At 37.0% G+C, this 13489-nt stretch overlaps 1 protein-coding gene across 1 annotated transcript in view; it reads left to right on the forward strand.

The window, feature by feature from the left end:
- The window catches only part of Sorcs3 (sortilin related VPS10 domain containing receptor 3), a 606876-nt gene that overhangs the window by 437811 nt on the left and 155576 nt on the right, over positions 1-13489 (forward strand). Inside the window, exon 6 of the mRNA XM_046450521.2 lies at positions 1049-1113. Coding sequence (XP_046306477.1) covers positions 1049-1113 — 65 coding nt within the window. The remainder of the gene's footprint in view (positions 1-1048; positions 1114-13489) is intronic.

Below are 13489 nucleotides of genomic sequence, written 5' to 3' on the forward strand. Positions count from 1 at the left end.
TCCTTGCCATAGATGTCAGACCCTGAACCATGCTCTAATATAGTAATGCCCAGGGCTATTGAGAAGTGTAGGTGTTTATGGTGTGGAAGATTGGGCTTGGAGTTCTTAGGTCTGTTTCTCATCTATTTTCTATTTGTCTTGCCACCTAGGTATCAGTTGTTGATTCTCACCATTAATCTACTTGATTTCTAACTTGCTGTTTTCTACCTACTGAGTTCTGGCAATCCAGGAAACCAATCTTAAGATGGTGTTTAAAATAGGAATAAATAGACTATGAGCTGAGCTTGCTGGAGAGAATGTGCTCTTTAGCACACGATGGGGTAATGCCTGTGGGCACTTTTAGTTGACTTTCTGGGCCTCACTGTGGCTGCATACCTAAGGTGGGAGACAGCTACTTGGGCTTTTAATGGGGAAGTTTAGAGATCCACAAGGTTATTTGTAGGGATTCTCAGCCTTCCTTCTTCTAGGTATTGGCCAGAGATCACTAAGTTTTCTCAATCCAGTTACTGGGAGAATTCTGTCTCTGCCAGACCAGGTTTAAATGTTGTTGTTTGCAAGAAAGGAGAGAGGAAGGGTAAATGGGATCAAATCAGGAGGGCACACATTGAAACCCACAGAACTGGGCAGGAAACTGTGTGGAGGTAATCAGGAGTGTCAAGACCAAGGAGAAAAGAGGACCTCGCAGAAGGGGGTGGGTGGTGGAGAAGGGCCAAGGACAGAGGTTTAGACCACCATCAGTGGAGTCTGTCGTCTCCTCCTCCTCCTCCTCCTCCTCCTCCATCATCATCATCATCACCACCTCCTCCTTCTTCTTTTTTTGTTTCCTTGAGTTTTTAACTCACTAACACTACCTAGGACTCAGGCATTATGACCATTACAGGTGACAAGTTTCTAAGGCCAGCCACACTGCTGTGTTGCCTGAGCTCCCATGGTGCAGGACAGTCCTGTTTGAGAGAGCCAAATGCCAAGTAAGGACCCCAGGTACTTCCACTTTGTCGGCTGCTGTCCCCATCCTTACTGAGCCTCTATCTCTCCCTTCCTTCCCCAGGTCTGTGGCCGGACTGGATAAGGAGGCGGACCTGGTGCACATGGAGGTGCGGACTGCTGACGGATGTGAGTGCCCTGCAGCTCAGGCTAGGCCCCCACCCCCACCCCCAGATCTGCCTGCAGGTCTCTCTCCTCCCCCAATTTGCATTTTAATGGTTTGGGAAGATGAAAAGCCCCTAGCTCCATTAATGCCACATCCATCCTTATTTCCCAGAGTGGGGGAAGAGACTTCCAGTCCCAAGGGAGACATTTCATTGAAATAAACCCTCAGGAATGAATTTTCTGGGGATGTGAGTTAATGTGATGAATTTTGAGACTCCTGTTAGTAATTTCCTTGGCATCTTTTAGTGTAATTTGAACAGAGATGTCTGTAGCTCATTACAGGTATTTTACATCCACATGGTGAATTGCAGGGGCTGCTTGATTTAAATAAACAATTCCTTTTAGGGGGTCAGGCTTACCAGAAAAAGTAACCAAGCAATTATTTGCAAAAGGGCTCTTTCATCCATGCAGCAGATTTTTAGGGATGACCTACTATGTGTCAGGCATTGCTCTAGGCCCTGGAGACACAGAGGTAAGCAAGGCTTGTATTGTCCCTACAGATAAGGATCTCTTTTCTAGCCATGGAACACTGAGATTTCAAACAAATGACCTCCTTGCTGTCTTGTGTGGCTGTAGACTTCTTACACAAAATTTAGCTGAAAAGCATTATTTTGTACCAACATTTCACTCCTCCTGGAAATGATCATAATTGTAGGACTCTTCATTATCAAAGGAAAAATAAAACCAACTTAAAAAATATATGAAAATATAATTAGCATCTCCAAGGATAAAAATAGAATCAAATAATCTAATAAGTGGGCTTTGCCACTTTGTAGCTGTTGAGACCAGGAGAAAATTCCCTAACCTCTCTGGGCTGTAACTTCCTCTGTGATCTGAGAACATTCCTTTAGCCCAATTCAGCTCACAAGGTTCTGGGTTGACTAAATAGAAAAGGACTTTTAAGAGAAACTAGGAAACGTACAAATCTTGTAAGAAGATTTCTGCTTTGACCTGGCTGTGGGTGTTGCTGTATCATTCAGAATACATTAAGTAAAACCATGTGTGCTCCCTCCAGGAGAATTCCATTCCAGGCCAACCATAGATGCATGCCCAAAACAGACATTTGGCAAATATGTTGCATATGCTTTTTTTTTTCTTTTCTTTTCAGAGTCTGAAGGAAATCAGTACCTGTTACTATGTATCTGACACTCTGCCTATCTCCCATTCTCCCTCCTTTCCACTTTCCTTTCTGTCTTTTAATCCTTAAATAAGTATAGTCTTTAAGGTAGGCAGCTATGACCCAAACTCTTTTTAACTTGTTTTTTTTCAACAGCAGAGCTCTTTAGATATAAAAAGATAATGTCACATACTTAAAGCCAATTATTGTGAGAGTAGAAAAGCCTGGATTCAAAAATTGTATAATTTGACTCCTGATCCTGAGAAAGTAATGGAGGAGTATGATTGAGCTGTGGGGTTGGAGGAGTCCATCAGGACAGCAGAGAGCAGAGTGTTGGTCTCAGGAGAAGACCCACAGGCCATTTTTGGGTGCACTCTTATCTTGGCTTTGCTTTCTATGTCAACCTTTAAGCCACATATGTCACATATATGTGATGTACAGTAGTCATCATATTTTCAGAGTTGGGGGAAACTTCTCCCAAAACTTCCCATGTGTTTTCAGGTTCCTTGAGACTTAAGAACCATCCTTTTCTACTGCTGGGCAGCTCATTTATTTATTGTTTATTTGAAAAAGTAATTTCTTACATGACGCTCAAATTTATTTTCTGAAATTCAAGAATTCTGGTTCAAATGGGCACAAGGCCTATGGTGTAGAATCTCTGTAAAATTTTGTGAGACAAAAAATTCAGAACACTTAGAAAATTGCCTGGCCTATTGTTAGAAGTCATGAATTGAAAAAAAATCAGTCAGAAATATAATGGGAATAAATATCAGGTATTACACTTTGTTCTGTTCCATTTTTTTTTTTTTAGATTTTAAAAGTAAGGTTTTCAATAGATAAAAGAATTTCTCTCATCCTACTGAGTTGTCTCTCTCCCAGCTTTATTTAGAAAATACACATAGAAAAATTACAGTTTTTAGATATTTTCCAAAAAAAAATATTTTATTTTACCTCCCCTAAGGAAATGCATTATCTCATTCCTTTGTGGCATGTACTGAATGCTTTCTCACACTCATGAAGTCACACATATACAATACCTCATCATAACAGAAAGGATGTGACAAAGGAGTTTAAATTCAAAGTTTCTGAAATTCACACAGCTAGTTTTTGATGGGGGGACATGTCTGGAGCAAAAACTTCTTAAATAAAACTTGGAATAGAAGGAAACTTCGGATCAAGGTCCTCTACAAAAGATCTATAATAGCTTCATACTTAATGATAAGATACCAAAGAGCAGGAAAAAGCTGGGGATAGTCACTCTTACCACTCCTGTTCGACCATATGATGAAAGTTCTAGCCACTGCAATAAAGCAAGAAAAATGAAATGCAAATCATCTCGATTGCAAAGGGAAAAATAAAGCTTGTTATTCTCAAAGAGATGATAGTTTTTATTAAAAAAAAAACCATGGAATCTACACAAAACCCTCTTAGAACTAATAATTGAGTTAAGCAAGGTTGCATTATATAGTTACTTAAGTGGAGAAAGGCTATCATTTCCAGCAAATGGTATTGGAACAATTATGGCACCATCCAGGGAAAAAAAATAACTTCAACAATGATTACAATTTATACAAAATTTAACTCAGAATGGAAAATAGATCTAAGTATAAAACATAAAATTACAAAAATTTTAGAAGAAAACAGGAGGAAAAAAAAATCTTCATTTCCTTGGATTAGGCAAAGAGTCCAGTATAGATAAGATGCTAAGAACAAAATAGATAAAATACATCATAAAAAAATGGCTTCATCAAAATTAGAAATGTTTGCTCTTAAAAATTAACCATTAAAACACTGGGATAAAAATATTTGCAAATATATATCCAACAAAGAACTTATAGCCAGACATACCAAGAATTCTCGAAACATAAGAATAAAAAGTAAACAAAACGCCACTTTTTAAACAATTGGCTAACATTTGAGCATATCATTTAGTAGAGAAGATAAGGGATGACAGATAAGCACATGAAACAATGTTCAACATCATTAGACCTTAGGGAAATGTAAATTACCACATGAGCAGGGCATGGTGGCACACACCTGTAATCACAGCAGCACCAGAGGTTGAGGCAGGAGGATCTTGAGTTCAAAGGTAGCCTCAACAACTTAGTAAGACCCTCGGCAACTTAGCTAGTCTCTTTCTATAAATAAAATATAAAGAAGGGCTGGGGATGTGGCTCAGTGGTTAAGCACCGCTGGATTTAATCTCTGGTACAAAACAACAACAATAGCAAAAAACCCCACAACAACCAAAACATATGTCACCACATACCCATAAGAATCACTAACATTAGGAAAATTGACAACACCAATTGCTGGCAAGCATGTAAGCAAATAACACTCTCATACCATTGTTTCCAGGAATGTAAAATGGTACAATCATTCTGGAAAAAAATATTTTGGCATATAGTTTCTTATAAGTTGCACACACTTTATTATTCAGCAGTTCCACTCCTACATACTTAACCTAGAGAAATGAGAAATTATATTCACACAATGCCTGTACACAAATGTCAGTAGCAGATTTATTAATGATCTCCAGAAACTGGAAACAAACCTAATTATGCTTCAGTGATTAATGGATTAACAAGCTGTGTTCCATCCATAATATAGAATATTACTCAGTACTATTGATATTTGCAACAACACAGATGAATTTCAAAGACATTATGCTGAGTGAAATAAGCTGGTTTCAAAGAGTTACATATTGTATAATTCCATGTGTATGATCTTATGGGATAGACAAGCTAAAGATATGGAGAATATATGTGGTTTCCAGGGTAGAGAAAGTGTTTGACCAGAAAGGCCTTCATGGGAGTATTGTACAATATGATGTAACTGTTCTGTGACCTGATTGTGGTGGTAGTCACATAAATATACACATTTGCTCATACTTATAGAACTGTATACCAAAAGACTCATTATGTATACATTGGAAAATTAAGACTGCACTAAAAAATAATACTGAAATTAAAAATCCGTGGTGAAAAAGGAATAGAAGGCAGAGTTCTTAGCTTCCTACCTTTCTCATTCATTCATCCATCCATCTGATTCCTCTTTTATCTAATCAATATTATCACTACTTATTTAAAATTGACATATGAGAGGTACTGAGGGGACATTCACGTGTATATGATAGCATCCCTCTCATCAAGAAACTTAGATTTATTGGGGAGATGGACAAGTATTTAAATGATTCTAGCATGCTTTGCTTCAAAGTCTTTAATAGAGTTGGGCATATATTACATTGAATCATAAATGAGATCATGACTGTTAACCTAAGTAAATTGGGGGAACACTTCTCAGAAAGAATGCATGTTTGATTTGATGCTGAAGAGATTAGTAGGAATTTATCAGAGCATTTGGATGGAGAGAAGAACCTCACAAGTTTCCAGAATTAGGAGAGGTAGTGTGTGCAAGGCTGTAAGTTATGACTTGGGGCAGAATGAAGGGAGACAGAGCCAGTAGAGAGGGTTGGGAGGACTCAGTGAGAACTTGTAGGCCACACTGGACTTGCTGAGTGCACCTGTGTTATCTGCCAAGACACACAGCAGAAGGGCTGTAATAAGCAGATTCTCCAGGGCCTGGTGGAGGGTTAGATTGCTTTGGACCCAGGGTAGGCACCTGCTGCTGTTCTGCACACCTCTCCTGCTTCATCAAAATGAGAGCCACATTTGAAGTTTGTGTTTTTTTTTTTTTTTTTTTTTTTTTTGAGGAGTGGGGAGAAGTGATCTTTTAGGTGTGTATAAGCAGGAAGACTGGAAGCGTGGAAACCTATAATTTTAGTTTTCCCATTGAAAGGCCATGTGGTCCAGAGAAGCAACTAAACCTGTCTAGATTCCTTTTCCCTTACTGTAAAATGAAACAGAATTAATGATTTATTTATTTGTTCGGGGAACAGAAAACAAGATATGCTCTCAAAAGGACAATTAAATGTTGCTCTTTATAGTTCCCAGAGCAAGGCAGGGATACTGGAGTCCATGTGAATATCAATATAGAAATTGGTGTTTCCCCTGTATTTATTCCTCCCCTCTCAATTCTCTCCACTGTGCTGAAACACTTTCCAGGTAAGGAAGACAAATGATTCTCAGATTAAGCCTTATACTGACTGGAGGAACTTATTCTCTATTTCTCTCTCTCTCTCACGCACGCACACACACACACACACACACACACAGCCCCTCCACAAATCAATGAGTGAGAAATTCCTAGGGAAAGTTTCTGGAAATTGGCCCTCTACAATTGTCCTGGTGATTCTAAAGTACAGGAGTGAGAATGACTGCACTAGATCTGAACTTCTCAAACTTTAACAAGCTCCTGCTCATGCTCCATCAGAACTTGTGAAAAAATACATTCCATATTTCTGACAAGCTCTCAGGTGCTTCTTAGGGTCCAGGGACCACAATTTGACCAGCAGTATGCTGGGCTGTGTTAAGGGGGATATATAGATAAACAGGACATGATGAGCATCAAGGAGCTCCAAGCTGATGGGAGACCCAGATGCATGCATAGATCACTGCTGTGACCTAATGTGCTGAGTTCCACAGAGACTCTGATGTGAGTCTCATGGACAGAGTGCTATGGGAATTAGAAGGAAAGCTTGTTCGTCTGCCGGTGATGGAAGGCTTTAGAGAAGAAGACTTCTTAGGAAGTCTTCTTATGGCTTGAATGAGATTCTCAGGGAGAAAGTGAGAGTGGGAGAACTACACTAGACCTGCTCTGTCCAACAGGAGAGCCCTTTAGTCATACGTGGTTATGGAGTCTTGAAATGTGTTGTCCAAATGGAGGTATGCTCTAAGCAAAAAATAGACACCTGGTTTCAAAGACTTACTATGAATCAAAGAATGAAAAATAGCTTCTTAATAATTTTTATATTGAGGACATCATGCAATGATTATATCTGGGGGTATATTAAGTTAAGCAAAATATTGAAGTTCACTTTAGTGTTTACTCTTTTTTGCCATTTTCAGAGTTGGTTTCTTTTCTGTTTTTTTTTAATTTTTTTATTTGTTTTAATTAGTTATACATGAGAGTAGAATGCATTTACGCACTTTGATATCTCATACAAAGATGGAATATAATTTCTCACTTTTCTAGCGTACATGTTGCAGAATCATATTGGTCATGTAGTCACATATTTACATACAGCAATAATGTCTGTTTCATTCTACTATCTTTCCTATCCCCACATCCTCTCCCCTCCCCTCCCATCACTTCTCTCTACCTAATCTAAGGTAATGCTATTTTTCCCTAATGCGCCCCCCCCACCTTATTGTGAATTAGCATTCGCATATTTGAGAAAACATTCGGCCTTTGGTTTTGTAGGATTGGCTTATTTTGCTTAGCATGGTATTCTCCAACCATTTATGGCAAATGCCATAATTTTACTCTTCTTTAAAGCTGAGTAATATTCCATTGAATGTATATACCATATTTTCTTTATCCATTCATCTATTGAGGGACACCTAGGTTGGTTCCATAGTCTAGCTATTGTGAATTGAGCTACTATAAATATTGATGTGGCTGCATCACTGTAGCATGCTGATTTTAAGTCCTTTGGGTATAAACCAAGGGTAGGATAGTTGGGTCAAATGGTGGTTCCATTCCCAATTTTCTGAGGAATCTCCATACTGTTTTCCATAGTGGTTACACCAATTTGCAGTCCCACCAGCAAATGTATGAGTGTACCTCTTTTACCACATCCTTTCCAACATTATTGTTGCCTGTATTCTTGATGATTGCCATTCGGACAGGAGTGAGATGAAATCTTAGAGTGGTTTTGACTTGCATTTCTCTAATTGCTAGAGATGTTGAACACTTTTTCATATATTTGTTGATCAATCGTATTTCTTCAGTGAAGTGTCTGTTCAGTTCCTTTATTGTTCATTTTTTAATTAGGTTATTTGGGTTTTTTGGTGTTAAGTTTTTTGAGTTCTTTATATATTCTAGAGATTAATGCTTTATTGGAGGTGCATGTGGCAAAGATTTTCTCCCAATCTGTAGGCTCTCTCCTTGATGTGTTTTCATGTTATTAATTGTTTCATTTGCTGAGAAATAGCTTTTAATTTGAATCCATCCAATTTATTGATTCTTGATTTTACTTCTTGCGCTTTAAGAGTCTTATTAAGGAAATCAGATCCTAGGCCGACGTGGTGAAGATTTGGGTTTATTTTCTCTTCTGTTAGGCTCCAGGTCTCTGTTCTAGTGCCTAAGTCTTGGATCCACCATTAGTTGATTTTTGTGTAGGGTGAGAGATACAGGTTTAATTTTATTTTGCTACATATGGATTTCCAGTTTTGCCAGCACCATTTGTTAAATAGGCTATCTTTTCTCCAGTGAACGTTTTTGGCACCCTTGTCTAGTATGAGATAACCATAATTACGTGGGTTGGTCTCGGTGTCCTCTATTCTGTTCCATTGGCCTACAGTTTATTTTGGTGACAATACCATGCCATTTTTGTTACTATAGCTCTGTAGTATACTATAGCTCTGTAGTATAGTTTAAGGTCTGGTATTGTGATGCTTCCTGCTTCACTTTTCTTACTAAGGATTTAGCTATTCTGGGTCTCTTATTTTTCCAAATAAATTTCATGATTGCTTTTGCTATTTCTATTAAGAATGTCATTGGCATTTTAATAGGAATTGTTTAAATATGTATAACACTTTTGGTAGTATGGCCATCTTGACAATATTAATTCTGCCTATCCAGGAGCATGGGACATCTTTCCATCTTCTGAAGTTTTCTTCAATTTCTTTCTTTAGTATTCTGTTGTTATCACTGTAGAGGTCTTTCACCTCTTTTGTTAGATTGATTCCTATATATATATATATTTTTGAAGCTATTGTGAATGAGTAGTTTTCCTAATTTCTCTTTCAGTGGATTCATTGCTGATTTAAAGAAATGTGTTTGATTTATGGGTCTTAGATTTTATATCCTGCTACTTTGCTGAATTCATGTAGGAGTTCTAGAAGCTTTCTGGTGGAATTTTTTTTGGATCTTCCAGATATAGAATCATGTAATCCACAAATAGTGATAGTTTGAGTTTTTCTTTACCTATTTGTATCCCTTTAATTTTGTTCTTTTGTCTAACTTCTCTGGCTAGAGTTTCAAGGATGATGTTGAATAGAAGTGGTGAAAGAGGATATCCTTGTCTTGTTCCAGTTTTTAGCAAGAATGCTTTCCATTTTTCTCCATTTAGAATGATGTTGGCCTTGGGTTTACCATATATACCTTTTACAATTTTAGTTATGTTCCTACTATCCCTAGTTTTTCTGGTCTTTTGAAATGAAGGTGTGATATATTTTGTTAAATGTTTTTTCTGCATCTATTGAGATGATAATAGAATTTTTGTTTTTAAGTTTATTAATAAAATGCATTACATTTATTGATTTCTGTATGTTGAACCAACCCTGAATCCCTAGAATGAATCCCACTTGATTGTAGTGTACTATCTTTTTAATATGTTTTTGTATGGGATTTGCTAGAATTTTATTGAAAATTTTTGCATTTAGGTTCATCAGAGATATTGGTCTGAAGTTTTCTTTCCTTGATATGTCTTTGTCTGGCTTTGCTATCAGGGTGATATTAGCCCCATAGAATGGGTTTGGAAGGGTTTCCTTCTTTTCTAATTCATGGAATACTTTGAGGAGCATTGGTGTTAATTCTTCTTTGCAAGTCTTGTGGAACTTGGCTGAGAATCCATCTGGTCCTGGGCTTTTCTTGGTTGGTAGGCTTTTGATATCCTTTTTAATTTCATTACTTGAAATTGATTTGTTGAAAGCATACATGACCTCCTCTTTCAGTTGGGGTAGGTCATATGACTCTAGGAATTTGTCAATGTTTTGATATTTTCTATTTTATTAAAGCATAAATTTTCAAAATAGTTTCTAATTACCTTCTGTATTTCAGACATGTCCATTGTGATATTTCCTTCTTCATCTTGTATTTTAGTAATTTGAGTTTTCTCTCTTTTTCACTTCATTAGCATGGCCAGGGGTTTATCTATTTTATTTATTTGTTCAAATAAATAACTTTTTGTTTTATCAATATTTTCAATTGTTTTTTTTTGTTTTGATTTCATTAATTTCAGCTTTGTTTTTATTTATTTCCTGTTTTCTACTGTTTTTGGTGTTGATTTGTTTTTCTTTTTCTAGGGCTTTGAGATGTAGTGTTAGGTTATTTATTTGTTGACTTTTTATTCTTTCAATGAATGCACTCAATACAATAAACTTTCCTCTTAGTACAGCTTTCATAGTGTCCCAGAGATTTTGATATGTTGTATCAGTGTTCTCATTTACCTCTAAGAATTTTTTATTTCATCTTTAATTTCTTCTAGTATCCATTCATCATTCAATTGTGTATTATTTAATCTCCATTTGTTGCAGTATCTTCTATTTTTTATTTTATTGTTGATTTCTAATTTCATTCCATTGTGGTCTCATAGTGCGTAGAGTATTATCTCTGTTTTTTTTTTTTTTTTTTTTTTTTTTTTTTTTTTTTTTGTATTTACTAAGAGTTGCTTTGTGGGACAAGATATGGTCTATTTTAGAGAAGGAGCCATGTGCTACTGAGAAGAAATAATATTTGCTTGTTGATGGATGAAATATTCGATATATATCTGTTAAGTCTAAATTATTGATTGTATTATTTAGTTCTATAGTTTCCTTGTTTAGGTTTTGTTTGGAAGACTTGTCCATTATGAGAGGTGTGTTAAAGTCACCCAGTATTATTGTATTGTGGTCTGTTTGATGAGAAGGGTTTGTTTAATGTACATAGATGCTTCATTGTTTGGAGCATAAATATTTATAATTGTTATGTCCTGCTTACATATGCTTCCCTTAAGGAGTATGAAATGTCCTTATTTGTCTCTTCTGATTAACTTTGGCTTGAAATCTACTTTATCTGAAATGAGAATGGAAACCCCTGCTTGTTTCACAATCCGTATGAGTGATAAGTTTTTTCCTATCCTTTCACCTTCAGCCTGTGGATGTCTTTGCCCATGAGGTGAGTCTCTTGAAGACAGCATATTATTGGGTCTTGTTTTTAATCCAATCTGCCAGTCTGTCTCTTTGGATTGATGAGTTTAGGCTGTTAACATTCAAGGTTACTATTGAGTTATGATTTGTATTCTCTGTCATTTTGATTTATTTCTGGGTTTGGGTTTATCTTAGTTTCTCATTTGGTTGAATTTCCCTTTAGTGCAGATATTTCTTTTGCCGGTTTTCACTTTTTTCCCATTTAATCCTCATGGAATATTTCGTTGAGAATGCTCTGTAGTGTAGGCTTACTAGTAGTGACTTATTTTACTTTTGCTTATCATGGAATGTTTTAATTTCATCTTCAAATCTGATACTTAATTTTGCTGGACATAAAATTCTTGGTTGGCATCCATTTTTTTTTTCAGAGCTTGAAATATAGTATTCTAGGACCTCTTAGCTTTTGAGGGTCTGGGCTGAGAAAACAATTGAAATCTGAATTGGTTTCCCCCTATGTGTAATTTGATTTTTTTCCTCTCACAGCCTTTAAAATTTTATCTTTATTCTGTGTATTAGTCATACTCATTAAAATGTGTCTTGGTGTGGGTCTGCTGTAATTTTGTACATTAGGGGTCCTGTAAGCCTCTTGTATTTGATTTTCTATTCCATACTTTAGGTTTGGGAAATTTATTCCTTTGGTTTGTATCTCTGCTCCTTCATCTATTCTGATGACTCTTAAACTTGGTCTTTTCATGTTATCCCATAATTCTTGGATGTTCTGTTCATGGTTTCTTACCATCTTCTCCACAAGTTAAATTCTACTTACAATATTATATATTTTGTCCTCATTGTCTGAGGTTCTGTCTTCCAAGTGGTCTAGTCTGTTGGTGATGCTTTCTATTGGTTTTATAATTTGGTGTACTGATTCCTTCATTTCAAGGATTTCTGCTTGTTTTTTATTTTTTTATTCTTAACTATCTTTAACTCTTCATAGAAGTGATCTTTCACTTCCTGCATTTTTTTCTTTGATTTCACTCCTTATACTATCCTTTACTTCACATATCAGTGTAACTATATACAATCTGAACTCCTTCTTGGACATTTCTTGTACTGTGTAATCGGTGGCTTCTGTTGTTGAAGCATCTTGGTTTGTTTGGGGTGTTTTATTCCCCCTTTTTTTTTCATTTTGTTAGTGTGTTTTTCCATCTAAAAGTATGGATTCAAGACAGGATAAATTTTATCCTGTAGACCTATAGTGTCCCTGAAGGTTTCCAGAGCTTCGCCTTTACTGGTGGGACCAATATCAACAGCATACAGTGTACACAATATATAGCCTTAAACCTATAGCTCCCACTAGGGCATCTGCTGCTTTCTCACATTAAATCAAAATAATGAGTTCAATAACTATCCATAGTACAAACAGAATATTTGTTAAAACAATTTACAATTTCAAATGGTGGATGAGAGAACAGAGGTAGTGTAATATGCAATATTTGCGAGGGAGGAAGAGAGAGCTAGAAGTAAAAATTCACAGGAAGAGTGGAAGAGGAGCCAACAGAGATTGCTATGGGTTGGAGAAAAGTTGGAAAGAATATCCAAGAAAGTAGACAAGAGAGGAAGAATAAGAAAAAGAGAAAAAAATTAAAGACATAAGAATACAACAAAAATACAAAACACCATTCATGAATATCATTGTCTGACACTGATGCATAGAAAACACCCTGTTCCAAATATGGTACAGAGATTAGTGAACCAAAAAATAAAATAAAATAAGTCTTGATGGAAAGTTGAACTGTCTCTGTCAGTGTTCAACAGTTTCTCAGATGTCTCTGACATCTTTTGGGATCACCAAACCCAGATCAGCCCTCGCGAACCCAGTCTCTATCCACCGATCTGGGCTTCAGATATCTAAGGCTTGGCCACGCTGCAGTCCCAAGATCTCAATGCTGCTCCTACTTGTAGAGAGACCACCTGGGATACACTCATGCAAAGGAGCAACCTCAAAATGCAGCAGCAAGACAAGGGCCACCAGCACTCTCAGCAGGAAGACCCCAGGCTCCTCCAAACCTAAAGGCACACCCACACCAGACCTGTAGGTTCCAGCTGGAGTCCCCATACAGAGGCTCTTGTGGTGGTAAACCTGCTGACACCCAGGCCCCAGGCCCTGGCTGGTGTCCCCAAATGAGTGCAGCCATGTGCAACCAAACCTGGAGTCCCCTCTGAAGCAGTCCTCTGGGCTGTGGTAGCAGCG

Source organism: Marmota monax, unplaced genomic scaffold, assembly GCF_021218885.2.
Source record: "Marmota monax isolate L192 unplaced genomic scaffold, Marmota_monax_Labrador192_F-V1.1 WCK01_AAM20220418_F8-fsc00004, whole genome shotgun sequence".
In the NCBI taxonomy this organism is placed as follows: domain Eukaryota; kingdom Metazoa; phylum Chordata; class Mammalia; order Rodentia; family Sciuridae; genus Marmota; species Marmota monax.